At 36.8% G+C, this 18,712-nt stretch overlaps 1 protein-coding gene across 3 annotated transcripts in view; it reads left to right on the forward strand.

The window, feature by feature from the left end:
- LOC117601190 (glutamate receptor ionotropic, kainate 2) overlaps positions 1-18,712 on the forward strand; it is a 79,298-nt gene that overhangs the window by 45,111 nt on the left and 15,475 nt on the right. For 2 of the 3 annotated variants that reach the window (XM_034317637.2, XM_034317636.2), the window contains one exon: positions 4,718-4,828. In XM_034317637.2, coding sequence (XP_034173528.1) covers positions 4,738-4,828 — 91 coding nt within the window. In that variant the 5' untranslated portion in view covers positions 4,718-4,737. Of the gene's footprint in view, positions 1-1,302; positions 1,444-4,717; positions 4,829-18,712 lie in introns of those variants that run through there. The other variant, XM_034317638.2, reaches the window with a different exon arrangement.

Here is an 18,712-nt window from a genome sequence, read left to right on the forward strand (position 1 = left end):
TTTCCTATTCGTCTGTTATTTCGTTTCGTGTGATATACGATCAAAATCGTTGTTTAAACGACTTAGAGAAAAGTTTTTGGATTCTTTATGGAACTATAGTAATTAGTAAGATTAGTTAAAATTTGAGAATAATATTCTTTTGGAAAATACATATTTATTTTAATACAATTTGCTTTTAATTACAGTTATATTATTTTAAAATTTAGTAGCAAATTGAAAGTTTATATTGAAAAAATATCTCCTTAACAAATTACTATCGTAATGTACTCGGCATAGCCATTCTCACTACGATTATCAAGATCCTAAAGTTTTAATTAATCGAACCTGCTGAACTTAGAAATAGTAGAGTTCGAAGAAAAAATGAAATGCCGTCTGGAATGGAGATTGAATCTGGAGTTCCATGAATGTTGAAACTTTAACAAGGGAAAAGAAGCGTATAGACATTCCCACTAATAACGTCTCAATTAAGTTCCACCTCTCAAATATGTCGGGAAAGTATGAAGAACGTGTTATGAGCACAACGCGAAAGCAATCATTGCCTGCCAATTTAAACTTTCACAGCTCTGTTAGATTGTCCGAATCAAAACTTTGAAATTGAAAAAAAAAAAAAGAATAAAAGACTAATTCAACTAACCCAGGATTTTACAAAATTTCGTGAAAATCGATGAATAAATTACACTGAAAGTATTTCATGAATTGGTTACTGTCGGGAAACTTGGAAAAGTTTTCCAAATTAATTATCGGCACCGAGCACTGTAATTACGATCGCATATGTTCATTGAATATAATATTGTAACCAGCTTTATTAATTTGTTCTATACGTAATGAATTTGACTTGATACATAATCCGGCGAAATTATTGCTTTCGCTCTTGGAAACTCGTAACTAAATTAATAACGTTCTGTATAATTTAGATATAAAACTGTGGAGAAAAAATGTATGCATAAAGGAAGAATTATACTTAAAAAGAATACCCGTTTCATCCTCGCGTTCTTTAATTAAAGCAGTAATTACGATTAATTTAGTCGACCTGGAACTATTTAGTTTTTAAATTTTCAAAGGATGAGATCTGGATATACGTGAATATTACTTTCAATAATTCATTGGTTAAAAAAGAAAATTGAGATAGTTATTATCAAGGTAATTCGTGTATCTTTATCAGCTTCAGGATCCTTTGACGATGAGTCATAATAGGTCAGTGTACCAAATAGAATCGGTACGTCGCTGGAGAAGGGATAATCCCTTTGCCGAAACATTCAAAATATCAACAAATGACGGCAGACGTGCCGAAGCGCGATCGTACATTCATTCGTTCCTGAGCCTTCCTCAAGTCAAGACACGATCTGCGAGCCGAGTAAACAGTCTTTCCAGTTCTAATATAGTTTCACATTCCATCAGTTATTAGTGCGCGAACAACAATAAAACTTCGTAGCAATACTCAATGTAAGTCTGTAAAATTTATTACAATTATTTTTATATCTTAAAATAGGTATTAGACAACTTACTCTACTTATTCACCGTATTTTTATCTTGACCCCAACACTCTAATTTTGATATTATTTTTTCTAATTATACGATGATTATTCTAAGTTTATAATAATCGTACACGATCCTACGCATTCATTTCAAGACGTTGACCGTATCCGTTCCAAATCAACGCGACTAGCCCTCTTCATCGAATATCGATGAGGATAATTACGATAAGATACGAAAGTCCATCGACACACTTAATATGGCCGCTGGCATCGCAACGACCCGAGGAAGGAAGAAACTCGGGGGATGAAAGAGTCAATTGAATGAATTTTCACCGGTCGCGCGGGTCATTACGGTTTCCGGTCCCTTCTTTACCCTTTCCCCTCGCGAGAACGACGCCTTTAATGAACGTTGACACAGATTTTGAAGGAGCCAAAGAGTAACGCGCAGCGAGGACTGTTTCTGTATCCGATAAAAATCGCACCCCGTTCAAATGCCTGTCGGCTTGCCTTCATCTTGACCCTTTTTTTCTCCAATTCCAATTAATTTTATTATACTTTATGCAAAAATATCGAAACGATACCTGATCGTTCCATATAGAAATGTGTTAATTAGGAATTTAGATGCCATTTTATTTTCAATTTATGTGTATATATTTGTAAGTCCAAGAACACCGGTGTACGAAGAATAAAAAATAATAATTTCTTAATTTCTCGAGGAAATTGCTTTGTAGAAAGCGTCTTGTCGTGCATAATTATTTTATAACGCTGTGCAAGACACGAAACACAGAATTTACCAAGGAAAAATACCGGTTCTACAGAAGTTGCTTTATTCAACTTTTGTTTACAACGATGTTCCGATACTTAACAACGCAAGTTGTAGTGTTTTCTTCGTGTTATATGATCATGGTTAACGTTTGAGACTCGAAACGATCGAAGTTTCGCGGAACCCTTCATTTCTGGCTCGTTTGATTTGCAAGAAACTTTCCAATATAGCGTAAACTAAAATTCCCTCGATTTGTTTAGTTTCAATATTAGGAGAGAGCGAAGCATTTTCTGAAATCCTTCCGGGATTTCGAACGAAAATTCTCAAAATTCCGTAGCTCGTTTCGTTGGCGCACTCTCATTTCCATTGAAATACTTTGAGGAAATTTGATGCATCTACAAAATGGTTTAACGATTCTCTTCGTTTTATTAAACGGACTTTTACGGTCTTGTTTACATTCGAATTCTTAGTTAGCATTTGAAACTATTTCAAAGAAAAAGAGTCGGATGGTTCATTTCAAACTTTTTATCTTCGACGAATTACGATTTGTTTTACAATGAAAATAAAATTCGCAGACAGTAAAATGCTAATACATTTTAAATTGATCGTATAGGGAAACTTAGTTGCTTGTAAAAGATTTATGTTCTTTAATAATCATGCTTTTTCTATTTTTTAGTTTACTTGGAAAGTAATTATCTTAATAGACATTCAAGTTCGTGTTCAAATTACTGTTGTTAAAAATATTTTATCATTGTAATTGCTGGTATATTATAGAATACTGCACATATATTATCCTCTGTGCAAGACTTATTAAATTATTTTCGAAACCCTCTTATTAATCACTGTATCTCGTTTCACAAACGACAAACGAGTTCCCCGCGGATTAATGTGATCTGTTTTTCGAGGAAGCTTTTATCCGTCAGTAATTCCATTACGTAATTAAAACAAGCGCTTACAGTATTTCTATTCTTTGTTGAATGACTATTTTCATTTAAAGTCACGTGGGGCGTTTCTTACGAACAGGAGCTGTCAGGTCTTCCTGTGAGTATCGTTCTTTTAAATAATCAAAGCACCGTTTTCAATAAGAGCTTTAGCAAAGGGTTTATGTAGCCATTTGCATGAAACTTTAATCTTTCACTTTACGTAGCGCAAGTGTTATTTTTTTACACTTTTCTGTTACGAATTTTCATGAGACTTTTCACGTTTCGAAAAGGGTCACTGGTAAATATTTTCGAATAAATATTATTCTTGTATAAGAATAAAAGATTTTGGTTTAAACGAGAAAAACGCGAAATAAGAAAAGGAAGAGAGAAAGAGTTCAAACTAGTACGAACATAAAGCTTATAGTGTTATAGAATAAAAAATATTGAACAACCCTTAAAAGGATGAAAGAAAAAGCTGGAAAAGAAAATCTAAACGTTTGATTTCTCATAAAAAAACATATCAAAGAGCAAGCAAACAACTGACAAACGGGAGCAACGTGTAGTCACGTATTTATCCGAGATACTTTTCAACCATTTTCAATGATCAAAGAGCTTTCTTGCAGTCCGATTGATAGCAGTAAAATCGCGCGGACACACGAATGCACCGATCGTATTCGAGAAGTTGATCGTAAAGCGAACGTGACAAGTTCTCATCCCCTGTCTCTTAAATTTGGACACCAGAAAAATCCTCATGCTATAAAATACTTTGCTTTCTGTCCATAAAAATCCTGAATTGTTTTACCCATCAATAGTGATGTGAAATAGATCAACCTAGAATAGGTACAAACGAGTGAAATAAATAAAAATTGTTTGCAGAAAATACGCAAATTGTAGTTTACATTGCAAATATGATTAAAAATAAAATTTTGAAATGCTCATTTGAATCAAGGGATTCGTTATTTAAAACACAATCGACGATTGAAAGAATAAGTGAAAAGGAATTAAAATCAAGAAAAATATTTGGCACAAAACTCGATCAACGGAAGAAATACGGGATTTTTTCGCTGCAATCAATGCACGTTGTAAAAACTTGGTCGCTTTCAATTCTATCCGTAAAATCCACCGTGATGTAGACAGTTAAAAGATGAATCGCTATTCATTCGACACTCATTGCACCCGATGCAATTACGAGCCGAGAAACGTTAAGTGGCGAAACGGTGTAAGGGTTGGTATACATCAGTTTTCATCGTGAAATTTCGATTGCACCCAGTTGGGTATTTTTTCACGGATTCTTTACTGAAAAAACGATTCTATCGCCTGGAGTGACGATTTTCCGTCAAACAAACCATAGCTCTCTTGACAACTTTTTTTTATTGTCCGCGAAATAACATTTATGCAGTTTTTGAACTTTTTCGTGAAAGATTTTCCATGATATTTTTTTTAAAAACAATTATTATGCAACGACCTGAGATTTATGAAATCAACATAAACTTGCAAATCATTTTAATAATTTTGTACTTCTTTTTACTAACGAATTCTTTTATTGTCTATGTCAGGATTCTCTTTCATATCAACCATGGGCAGAATATTGACGATCTCGATCATCATCATCGCTTTATTGATGACAGTGCCAGAAAGTCGTGGTGCATCCCGAGTTCTCAAAATTGGTGAGTAATAAAATGAAGTCAAAATCATCGACTACAATTCATACTTTCAATGTAATCAATTCGATCCGACGAAAGTTCACCTAGTAATTAATTTAGCAAATACAAAGTTTATCAATCCTCGAAACATGGAATAACTTCCGGTCTAAGCCAATTTCCGTTGCATCGTAACGAGCGTTTCACGAATGTCGCGACTGCTAAAAGCAACTCGGCGTTAACAAATTTCGAGTTTAAGCGAACAGCGTTCCGAATTCTTTGGAGACGAAAAAAGGGACGTGCCGAACGTGTCCAAATTAAATTTCTACCTGTTCCGAAACAAAAGCTTGTGCAAACAAAGAAGAAAAAACGAATCTTCCCTTTTTCCAACAGGGAAACAATGCGACTTATTTTTCACGCTGACTCGAGCTGACGTGCAAATGTTTTTACAATAACTGTATTGCCTCAACTTCTACACATGTCCCGGACAAAAGGAATCTACAGTCCGTTGCACGTTACTAGATAGAATACCCTCTTTTTTTTTTTATTTTCTTGTTAAACTCAGGTAATTCGTCAGTCGAAGTGCGTCCGATAACAGTGTCTCGTAAATTGCTCGTATCTCGACCCAGTGCACTCGTTGGTCGGAAACAGGGTGATGCTGTTTGCACTTTATAGGCGTATTACGCGACTGCTCTTCTCACCAAGTCACGTATATGTACTGGGTGGACCAAAAATCTAATGATAGTCAAATATTTCAAAAGAAATACATTTTAGAAAATTATAAGGTTCGAGTAGGGTCATTAGCTAGGATTATTAACCCTGAGAGGGGTGTTTAAGGAGCACACCTAATTTTTTCATATTTTCAATTGGAAAAATTTAATATACAATGGAAAATTGAAAATTTGATCTAGATATGATAAGATCAAACTCAGTCTTCAGTTCCAAAATTTAACCAAGTCATCCTACCTGAGCCTTACTATACAATTTTTCTATTTAACATTTTTTTTTCTTCTGAAATATTTGATCATTGCCAAATTTTTGAAACACCCTTTACACGTAAATACATAGCCGTGGGTTACCGAAGAAAGCGTTTGTCATAGCGGCGACTTAGTAGAAATTCCCCTTATGAAAATGCCCAAATATTTAGAGAAGAACGAATGGCTTTCATAAGGGCTCTGTTCCAGCGTATGCAGTAGCTGCATTTACCATGATATGTACACACCGGTTGCACACATTCGTGCGCAACCATGAGCCGCGTGAATACCTTGGCAGACTGAATATTTCGTTGAGTAGCCCGGCCGAAAATCCCGCGGAATTCATCTACGCGCGCGAGTAGACTGGTACTGAAATTTTCTTTCCACCGAGAAATTATTCCCGGCTTAATTCGAACGAGGGAAAGAATTTGCTCGCGCCTATGTTTTGGACGCCCTTAGTTCGCTGGAAAATATGTGTTTAATTAAAGCTTAAGGTGTCCGTGTAACAAGGTGCAGAATTTAGTTGTATTTTACATGGAAAACATTTAAAGAATTTAGAAGTTCTTCGAGTTTTCGCTCAAAGTCAAAGCTCGTATACTTTGTGATACGAAGAGACAAGAAATGAGCAAATGTGAAAAAGAAAATTTCTGATGGATTCTGTGTCGTCTCTTTCTAATGCCTTGGAATATGTTGATACGATCGAATGTAAACTTCAAATATTTGAAACTTTGCTCTTCTGCTTGGAGCATTTGTATGCTTGTCGTACAAATACACCCCTGCAATGGAATAAGTTTTGAATTGCTGGCTCGCTTGTACCTTTGCACTCGCGTATTTTCTTAATCCAACAGATATTGCTAGACTGTGCTCTCGAATCATATCACATAACATCTGATTTCTTTACAACATTAGTAACCTTCAGATCGCAGGTACTACGTTCAACCGATGTAATAAACGCGTGAAATGTAATTACAGTTTGAAGAATGTTTCGTGATACGAGATAATGAAAAGTAGTACGATCATTAATCACTGTCTCGTTAAAATTACGGTATCGTTTTGCTCGATATTACCGTCACTTTAAATTATCATTGATGGTCGGATAATTAATTCGATGGTTTTGCCGAAAATATTTAACCGTGACACGAAGCTAAGACAAATAGGATCCTGACCGAACTGTCGGTCTGAGCCATTTCAGCTCTACTTGCTTTAAGCGAGACTGCATTCCGTATGGCTGACTATGAATGGGCCATTCTACTTGCCCAAGTCGGATCCTATTCATCAACGCGCTGCGATCGAACGACTTCACTACAAATAATGAAATATTCCTCGATTATCTATCACCGTTTAAGACGCCACCACAACGATTTATCATTGAGAAATTCAATGAGTTAGAGTAGATCTGTTTTGATAAGAAGACTATCACGATTTCATGGGATAAAAATATATCAATTTGAAATTTAATAAAAATAATCCTCGGACGGCGGACATTGTACATATTTTTAAAGTTTGAGCCTCGATTGATCCAGACTCTGCTGTTTGAGGGTTAAATTTTGGATTGAAGTTAAGAAGTCTTATTTTGCAGTACTTTTATCCCATGAAATCATGTATAGAAGCCAACGTGCTCGTACAGAATTTGTTTCCGTTGTTTCACGAGTCTCGACTAAGGAAAAATTACTAGTCATTCGAAGGGCCTTAAGCCCTGCTGGTCGATCCTCTAAAATTTCCAGCATGCCAGCACGATGTGACTGTAAATAAGGATTATATTCGCGTACATGTCCAGCGTATAAAATTATGCGCTGTGCGTGCCGTTCGATCGGACAGCTTTACGACTTGACCCATAATTTCGAACGTACTCCAATAAACAAACATCCAAATGATCTGCAATTCAACAATGATGAAATTCAAAAATTTCCAATCGAGAATCTCGAACACTCTCGTATTTTCACTTCGAATCAAAAATCAAAGTCTGAGTTACGAATCGTCATTCATTCCCGTCGAGCTTCCTGCATAGTCAATGTTTATCGATGCAAAAGCGAATAGCAGGATGAAAACAGAAGGGTAGAGAAGAATCGATTGAAAAGAAGGTAGACGAGGCGTTTGAAGGATCGTCGATTTCCTGCTCTCGAACAGCTTCGCGGGTAGCCTCCTCCTACCGGAAGAGAGGAGCGTGGTACCAGGTAGCGACTTCCTTTTGCCCTCCCTCGATGGTAGCCACTCTTTTCAAGCACGACGTGCCATCGTGAAAATGCCCTTCCTAGTAAGTGATTACTTCCTTTTCAAACGTGTAACCGGATCGGGTATGCGTGTACCTTCATTCAATGGAGTCGAGAGACGCTCCTTTTCATTGCTGTTTCCCGTAGAAAAACTGCCCCTCCTCCTCGCTCGTGAACTTTTGATAACGTTATTAGAAGTTGTCCCCCGACGACTCCAAGCTGATGCTGTTCCTCGAGCTGTTTCCTTGAAGGAGAAATAAAGTTAACGCGGCAGTAAAGTGAAACACACATTTAGAGAAATGGAAACGGAAGTAAGGAGAGGAGATCGATATTCAGTGTGTAGATAAAGGTGTGATGTATGGTTTGCTAGAAATGTGGGAGTGGCGAGGATGTTGCTGGCATCGTTGACGGATGCCGACGTTGCTGGAAGTGATCTGCGGTCCGTGCTGAAGAAAATACTGGCTCTGCAAACGGATACGCGAACCGAGAACGTCGCTGTCATTCTCCATACTGAATTGTTCTTCTGTTAGAGCTATGGATATTCGAAATTCTCTTCTGCAAGGTTTCTTATAATTCGAGAGTACTTGCCCTTTGAATTATATTCAAACAATTGAAGATCTTCAATCGAAAATTTGAAGTCTCAAGACTGAAGATTCACGTCCTTATTATCTTAGTGCAGAGTAATTTCTATTTTCATAAGATTGATACATTTCGAATTATTGAACCCAGAGAAGATAGCGGAATCGTTTAAGAACGATATACTCGAATTCCTATGTATCGAATTGAACAGCTCATCTATGGAGACCAAAGTTCCTAATAACTGTTTGGTTCACTTCTATCCACCTTGGGAATTGTAATTACTTCGTCGAATAATTTACAGGTATTCCTCGTACATGATAGTTGATCGTAGCTCGTTAATTAAAGGCAATGATTAGTCCAATCACTCCCTATTCATACGACATATGCGACAGAAGGAACTTCGTATCATGTTTGATGCTAATTATCTCATCGTCATCCGAAATTGTTAAAGAGAAGATTTCTTCCATGCTGAAAAGAGATTATTTGTTTTATAAAACCATTAATTATACCCATATAAATATTTGAGTATGTTTGAAATTTCCTAACGAACCACACCAAGAGTATTCGTTACCCCTTCTTTTGATGTTCAAACAATGTAAAAAAAAAGAAATTTCACAACGTTGACACGTAATATCATTCCTCGTTTTTATTCTTTTTCATTATAATTCTTTGGCCGATATTATCGTTGAAAAAGATACGAAAGTTTCCTATTTCGTCTTATATTTCTCGGCGCGCTTTGCTCCCTTTGCGTCACTCTATTGCAGCCTCGATAATAGCACGGCTAAGCTCGACTTTGTGGATAATAGTTATAAGTTTAATTAAACCAGTTCTTCGTGGCGCAACCCTCCATTCTTCCTTTGGGATATCGTGCCGTGAGAAGCGAGGATGATTCTCGTATCAAAGAAGAAAAATTGCGGGACGCGAAGGATCTTTTCCCGTTTACCGAGAAATTCGTCGGAAAATAGAGAGGCAATCCGACTGCATCTACAAGCGAATTTTAATTGCCCTTTGAAACAGAGGAAATCATCTCGAGCCTGTACAAACCTTCGAGTTTTCTTCCACGATTATGACATTATCGAGAACAGGATTCTTCGCCTTTAACAAAAATATTTTTTAACCAGAATCGAGATATAACATGAGGTAGCATAATCACCTCGAATATCTTTTAATTACAAAGCCAAGCTTTTATTCCAACAATGTAACAAGGAAGTTGTTTAATGTTCCTCGAAAAAGGGTGCAGAAACATATTCTTTGGTTTCATCCAGGACCATTTCGAGGCTGGCTACTTCGCAAATGCAATAATAATCGAGACTACGACCGCTTTAAAAGTTTATGTTTAGAGTAACGTCGCCCTCTTCTCTCGTAGATACCACGGTCTTAACGTCTCCCTATTCGCGACGTATTCGCTAATGAGACACCGGTGGGGATTACCAGATTACCTTAATTTTTCTTCATTTCGGTAGAGAAAATACTTAAACGTGGCTGTTTCATTGTGTACATTCGAAAGTTTCATCGTAACCTCGTTGGTTACGCGAAAGTTTTCCATTTCCTTCGAGAAAGAAAATCCCATTTTTAAAAAGGACACCTCGTAAAAATTCACGAGAAATTGTTCCAAACAGACGCTCCACTTTTATTCGACTTTTCCATTCAAGATGGACACGATCAATTCGTATTAGATTATGCAGCCATGCATTCGATTGCTCGATTATCGTCGAATTTTAATGAAGTTATGAATAAAACGGGATAATTACAGCAGGTAACCGCAACCACCAAGCGACAATTTCAGATAATAACCGGTCATGTTTTACAATTTGCGCTATTGTAATGTTGCTTTTAATTGATGAAACATTTAATGACTCGGTACACCAGAGGGAAACTGCATTATCTGGGACACGGTTTCGTGCATGGTCATAATATTCGATCCTTTTTTGTTGAATCTCCAATCGTTTCATAAAGAAACCACGTCGACCGTTGTGCATTATTGAAATATATAATGTTGTTTTCATCGTGTTGGGAATACAGGATAAATGGAGCACTTTAAAAGCAAATGTTCGATGCCTCGTATAAAATTCGGGAGTTTCCCAGATATTTGTGACGATCGTTTGATAAACTTTAAATGCATAATTTTTAAACCAAAAAGTTTCATATATTAGAAGAATAATTTTTAAAGAAACAGTGTAAAATTTAAAAAATGGATTGAAATAAAATTGGAATTCTCTCCATGGTCCGTCGTCAAAGGGTTTAAATTGATCCCTTACAATCTGTTATCAATGAATCTTCCAGTTCATCGATCTCTCTTTTTTCCTATCAAAAGTTCGAAACAAAGATTGCAGATATTTCAATGTTAAATAAAGACGTTACTACGGTTAATCCGTCGTACGCAGTGAACCGGATTCAATCTACGAAATGGCTGTACAGGTTCCATCGAATTATACAAGCCAGTGCTCTCGGGTAGCCTCTTTTCATTCACGAACAGTACGAAAGGTTCCGGTCGATTGCGTGCTATCGATTCGACGATCGAGTCGATGCCTCGAGCCAGCGATATTTTTGTTTTTCATCCGTGGAGCCTGGAATCCCAGGGTTGAAAGGTAACTTCGACCCTGGTAAGACCTTAAAGTGGCCCTTTCCCAACGCAACTCCCGGCTTAATGCACCCCGACACTACTAGCTAGTTCCACTTCGTTGGCCCGTTCAACCCTTCCCTCGCCCATTATCCCCGTACTATTAACAGTCTTATGTAAATTTTGTTTGCCCCCGACCGACAATACGTTCGAGTGGCGAACGGTGAAGTTGTCGCTGCCTCACGAGCACTCGCGACACTCTTCGAGTGCCATTCAACCGACGACGTCGAACATTTTCAGGAAACTCGAGGACTTTGTGTTTTTCTTTCGGGACGAACGGTTTCCTCGTTACTTTGGATTTTTGATGCTTTGCAAAAGGAAGAATAAAAAATTTTTTGAAGGAGAAATATTAAAAATAATAGATTTCTATATTGAGAAAGTAATAGAATGATGTAGGATTATTTTTTAATCGGGTAATAATTTAAATAAAAAATGGATTGGTCTTCAGAAATAAAATATTTGATAAACTTTTATCAAATACCTTCTGGATGCAACAAGCGTCCTGTTGTCTAGTACAAACAATTTATTTCTTTCCCAATGCACCAAAAACAATTCTTTTTTCGTCTGAATGGGTCCAATAAAAGTTATATCGCTGCCATCAATATTTGTTGACCTGTTCACATGACTGTTGAAAAACTTGAATTGAAACAGTGAACAATTTTCTTCTTGTAATAAACTATCGAAAGAATTTTGTATGGTCAGGATATCTTTTTTGGAAATTCTCTGTTTTCCTTCATTGTTTTCATACACAATTGTTGTCGACAAATATTATTATCACAGTTGAGGGAACGTATAGTGTTTCTACAAACTGAATCGTTGGATTCGAATACAGACGGGCAGAAATCCATGGGGGAACGATATCAACAACTCCGAACTCGTAAAATCCGATACGGACGATCCACAGACTCACGGGACCCGGTACAAATGATCCGCGATTCACAGGATCCGCTGTAGACGATTTACAGCTTACGAGGCACGCCGGAAACGATTCAAAATTTCTGGGGCACAATGTACCGAAATCGCGAAACCCCGCTACAAACGAGCTAGTTTGGAGGGATTTAACACAGACGATCTGTAGAATCAAATACATCGGATCCGATCTCTGTGCAAGCTCCAATGCAGACGATCTTCTTCTGTCGACATTGATCCTTAGTTATCCCAGTTTCTCCCAAGTTTTCCTGACTCTTGCAAATAAAACTCTCCAAATTCTGAAACTTTTCAGCTTAGTTTAGATTAAAAATTTTACGATTTTCTGATTTGGAATTTCAATGTTATTCATATGGTGCAAAATTAAATTCAAATTATCATTATCTCGGTGATTAGTTATTAGGAGGTTAATAGGTGAATAGAAATCACGTTATAGTAATTTTTCGTTCCATCTCCTCTGATCCTTTGTCGACGCCTCATCCCGCAGTTAAACGAGAATCAGTTCGGTGTTCGTCAAACCATCGCGATTGATCCTCTCATCTCGTGTTAGCTTGCCTTAGTTTCGATTAGCTTCTACTCGCAGGCCAGTGGGAGAACGTCGACTTGGAAACTTGCTAATCTATGCCCGGATACGGACTTAGCGAAACAAGGGGGGAAAGTTCAAAGGGGATGGAAGAAGACGTGGTCGGCCAAGTCACTTCCTCTAACAAGTAATGAAGCAGCTACGCGGTTAGTCCTCTTATCGCGGTAAAGTAACAATTATGCGCCACTGATCTAATTGGATGAACCATTATTCGAGCTGCTTCCGGATTTATAAGTGATCGCGGCTTTAAAACTTTTTGCTACGATCCAGCAGTATAACATTTTTGCAATCTAGGAGGGTTTAATTAAAATTTTTTTTTTCCGCGTTTCACTTCCGAATGTTCATATCGCTTGGAAATATGCAAGTCTGTCAATATAAATTTTTGGGGTGGTTTTTCCAAAATTGAACGCCGACATTTATTTTTATTTATTTATTTATTTCATATTCTGGAAATTTGGTGAGTTGGCGAATTTTAATAAATTTTTTAAAGTGCTAGAATTTTAGGAATAATTTATTTCGATGACACGAAATATCTCCATTGTGGTACAAGGGTAATTCAGCATCTCACTTTCCATCATTAATTTTCAGTTTTTGATGGTTCCCCTTGACCGGGAAAATTCAGCAGGGGAACTGACCGAATTAAAAGAGAATGGTTCCACGTTTGGCTGAGTTGTTTAATCCTGATTAATTGCGGTTTTTATTACGCGAAGGGAAGAATATATTGTTCGTTTATGGTTGTGTGATCCGACGAAGGGCTCTTTTTGCTTCCATCCCTTATTGTTAGGGAAACTAGATTAAAATACCATTTTCTACCATATAAAATATATACAAACTTTACTTTATTTCGTTGAGAATGTTTTTGAAATCTGAGTTGTTTTCTGATAAACTACCATTCGTAAGTTCTGTATTAAATTTATAACGATAGAAATGATAATTTCCCGACGAATTACACAGCAATTATGAAAAGTGCACGAAGTCAGAAGCGTAGAGCTATGCAGAATAATATCGTTAGCATTCAAGGCTTTGTTGTTCGCGCAGTTTTCCATCTAACAGAAAGTACCATTCACGAACACATGAACGAGTGTGCAGTTAACCGGTGTCCCGTAGAAACTAACTTTACTACGATTTCGACGAGTTAAATCGGAGAAACGTCATAAGCATGAGCAAGTATAATTACGTGATGACTGTTGCACTTGAATCCAGAGCCATAAATTCGTTAAATATCAAACGTCATAAAATTTGGAAACTGGTAATATTTGGACGGACTTGCATTAGTTATTCAGAATTTGAAAATTATGAGAAAATAATTTGATTACTCTTGCCATAATTGATTTCAAATCTTGCATTATCCGCTGTTTGAAACCGTTGCAAGGATTACAACAGAGAGAAATAAAATTGAAGATTAAGCTTCTTCCAATTCTGACGTTTCCATGAAGCTTTAATTATCGTTCTCGGCAAACAGACGTGAAACGAAGAGGTAACAGAGTTTCATCAACGATGTTAAAGAAGCCTGAGATGAAGCCCCCGGGCAACGGTGAGGTGTCTCACTTATTTTCAATTTCTTCGTTCACCTTCGACTTGAACGAGAAACGACTAGTTCGTAGGAAGAACGTGAGACAATTTTCTTAGAAAGTTTCGTTTAATTCATGCTGTCACCAGGGTACTGTAGGTACAGTTCAAAGAAAGAACACGCCTCGTCGTTGTCGTAAAAGCTGCCTTTAACTCTTTCCGCTCAGCCAACGATACAGTTCCAATTTAATGGCACTGTGAGCTCTCGAAACGGGGAATTATTAAACACCGTTCTGGATTATTTATCGAAGACACAAAGCTCGTATTCTTGGCAATTTTTGAGCTTTACGTGCTCTGAAAGAGAATCGTTTCAGACCTCGTTGAAAAATCTCTTCCGGATGAATAATAATTAAAATTGGTAACTGTACATCGATCGAAGAATTGGAATTCAATTTCGATATCCGACAAGCGAACATTATTAAACAGATTAAGCAGAATTTCAATGATACAATATAGCAGTTTTGTTACGTATTAATGGCAAATTATTGGACAAATATTCGTAAACCGTGTACGTACGCGTATTATCCAGGAAAAGTGGAAATATTTTCACTGCAGATGCAATCGGTTTAACGAGGGTCGCGTTCCACTTTCCCCGTAGAAATGCCTACGCGATGCCGGATGTGGCCTATTTCCATAACAGAGACGTCGAATCACGTAGTGGATATTGATTATTCGATTTTTCCAAACGCGGAAGCACCATTCCGGATGGAATAATATTGTCGCGGGGATGAAAAAACAACCACCGAATCGGGGGGTTGTGTCAACGATGACACCGAGAATCAACTTCGAAGCCGCGTTTAAAGATCGTATCGAGGGAAAGGGAGAAGCACGGGGGAAACTGAGAGAGCGCGAGATTTCATTTCACGGCTCATTGGTATTTATTATGTACCTTCAACGCGTTTTTATCATTATTTAGAAGGAATATTCCGCTTTAATTAACGCGACGAACGTGACTCGACGAGGGTCGAAGGAAGCCGGGAGCGGTGGCGGAGGAAAGATGAAAAATACGTTTGGAATGTTTAATTACTGAACAACATTTTAATGAAAGGTCGCCGGGCTTCAAGCTGAGCAAAGTTGGTACAATAGGATCCTAACGACTCCCGTCTCGATGGAATCGGAAGGTTTTGTTAATCTAAAATCGTACGGATACCTTGTTTTTGTTTATGTTTAAGACAATTCGTGAAAATAGTTTCGTATCTTCAGTTTGCTTGGAAATAAATGAAATTTTAGTTTTTCTAGAGACAAGATTAGATTAAAGTATCTTAGAGTTTGAAAAAGTGCATTGCGATGCATTTATAGCTCTGCCAATTTCACGCCTTGTATTTCTTTTCAATTAAATACAAAATTTGATACGTTTCAATGATTATCATTAGTCGACGGGTTAAGGTTCTTAGAACAACGCCTATAATTACGAAGAAACGAGGCTGAAAGGAAGTTTGATATAGCGGAATTCTCGCAAGACCTGTTGAACACGTTGCAGTTGCACCGACAGGTGCATCGTTCGTAGTTTCTCGTCGATTTCCCAGCCGAATACGCGTCACGTTCGCAGCATCGATTTTCCATATCGTTCGCCGTTGGTCTGAACTTTTATCACGCGATGGGGAATGAAAGTTTCGTCGGCAAAAGTGAAGTGAAGACAAAGGAGGCAAATCGATCAGTTGTCCCTCAGTTTTCGATTACTTTGCCGCCTGTAAATTCACGACCTTCGAATGAAAAAGTTTCGAACGACTGTGACTCGTTTCGTGAACAGACAGGGTTGAAAAGGGTCTAAAATTAAAACGAAAGTCCAGATAATTAAAAATGTTTAATATTTTCCTGCAGAGATGCTTAGAATTTATGAAACAATATTTATCGAGGTCCACTTTTGTTTTTAATCATCATTATTAAATTTTGTGCTGAACGCTTATTATTTTAAAATATGTACCATCCACATTGGACGACTGTAATCATCAAATTCACAAACAAATGAATATTCAATAAAGCTTCGAACAAAATACTTGTCACAGTGTGTAAACGTTGTTATATTATTTATCAAATTAATTGTGTCGTGCTACTACGCAAACCATTTTTGCGAATGATGATATTTTGTATGTATAATTCATGGTGAACAAAGTACTCGAATAAAATTAAATTCGTGCTGAAATATAGAAATAAGAAGGTACATATTTTTGGAACAAATATTGAGAGATAAAAAGAATACATTCATGAATAATTCATAGCAAGTGATAACTGAATAAGTACAGCATCGAGCAAAGTAGGCTTTCCTTGGAAAAATGGAGTTAGGAATTCTCAAAATTTTAATTTTGACGATGTTAATATTAAAAATGACGTAGTATTAGTTTAATTATTAGGTTTCATAAAATTTAGTATATTATATAATATAATTAAGAAATATGGATAATAACATAAATAGCGATTCAAATTTTCGCATGTTAGGGTGGAGGATTACAAATAATATAATTTGTATTTTGTTCTCGCGAAACATTTACAGATATCTCTCGTTGGGTCGAATTTAAAGAAGCTGAAATATAATTCGTATTTCAGCGTATGATATACGGATCGGATTTATTATTATCCGATTCCGTTTGAATATTTTAAAACAATACAGGATGCTCGTGTTTTAAATTGGACGCGCCGAATTCATTCAATTATAACGATAATTGATACGAGCAGTAAAATGTTCGAAGAAAAAAAATATTTAACTTTAGTCGAATTTCCATGTTTGGCCAAATAAATTTAATGCCGGTATTATTTACCCTCTGTTCATTTATACAACTTCGGTGTTATTTTTCTTTCTTTTTTTTTGCTTTTATTTCACCATCGATGGGGCAAAATTATCCGCGTAAATTTCACGAGATTTATAGAAAGCTTTATCGCCTCGCTCATTACGGGAATATCTGCACACCTTATCGGGATGCGGCTGCTCGATTGATCCAGCGTCGAAATTAATCGACGGGCAACGCGATTCGAAATTCTAATCGATCGTAATGGAATTAAAGCGAGTTCGAAGAGGCAAAGAACCGAGCAAAAAGTGTGAATGATCGATCACTGAACGATACGTACGTCCGAGTAGTATCCGGAGCATCGAGCACGCGTAGAATTTAATGTGAATCCGTAAAAAATGGTTTGTCCGAGGATCAAGAGGGTGGAGTGAGGGGGTAGCATTTTCCTAGATGGATAGACTTGGTAGAAATTCAATTTAGTATCAACTGGCTGCCGTTGTAAATCAGTCGAATTGATTTTCTAAGGGCATGAAGGGTTTTATCGAAGGGAACGGGAAATAAAAGAGATTCGACCACTTGCAATGCGATTACGCTCTAGAAATTAATGATTAATGGCAAGTATCGTTTCTTTTATTCAGTCTATAGTTTGGAAAATTGATTGTAAGGTTGTTAATAACAGAAGTTGAATGGAAATAGGGGTAGTACTGGCTAATTTCATTATTTCCATTCATTTATAAATTTTCGACACTCACAGCCATTTGAATAAAAAATGTCCTTAAAAATTTGATTTCTCATGTACTTTAAAAAATAATACATTCCAGAATTCTTATTCAAATATTTCATCTTGACAGTGGGCAATAATATGTTGGAAAATCTCCAATCTTCGAAATATAAGGGAACAATGATTAAGACTTTAGATTGCATATAAAACCAACAATAAGATCCAACAGAAAGTTTTTCATTAATAAAACAGTTGATGTCTCGGTGCAGTTCCCTGTAGGAAAGATTCAAGTATTTCGCTAGTTCCGAGTTTACCGTTTACCTTTCCTTCCGTACACCGGCACAAGTGCAATTACAATTCGCCTTCAACGTCGTACGTTTCCTCGTCGACGACCCTCGGCAAAGAATAATTCCTCACGAGGACAGCGAGACGTTACACTAAGTTCAGGTTTGTCGTTGCGCGGCTAAGCGGCTTCGTAGATGCCTTCCCTCTTGGACAGTTTCGAATTTACGATAATCTGGATTTATTCTCCAATACAAGGTTGTTCTTATATAAACAAAATGGAAAAAAAAATACCACTACAAAAATTTAAGTTTCTATTTTTTACCAAAATTGTTGTCTAATGAAAATGATGAAATATATAGATTCTACATTACTGTATAATTTTGTCAAAATTTAGAATTTACGATTGCTGGCTCTGTGTATCCTATGAACGGATATACGATTTTTCATTTTTGTGACTCGTTTTTGTGACGTTTTATTATTTTCCCTTGATACTGTATTGTTCATACGGTTGTTGGTGTTTGGGATATCCGCGAGCAGAAGTTCTGTTTTCTTTAGAAGAGCATTGTAATGTATCAGCAAGATTGCAGCCAGCCTTTAGGAAAGATAAATGATACGTTGAAATTTACGTAAGGAATATAAATTATTTTGGTATTTTGCTGGTATTGCAAGTACCTCCACGAGGTTACATAATATGGAGATATTTGAATAAGAAAAATTGTC

This window comes from Osmia lignaria, chromosome 16, assembly GCF_051020975.1.
Source record: "Osmia lignaria lignaria isolate PbOS001 chromosome 16, iyOsmLign1, whole genome shotgun sequence".
Taxonomy (NCBI): domain Eukaryota; kingdom Metazoa; phylum Arthropoda; class Insecta; order Hymenoptera; family Megachilidae; genus Osmia; species Osmia lignaria.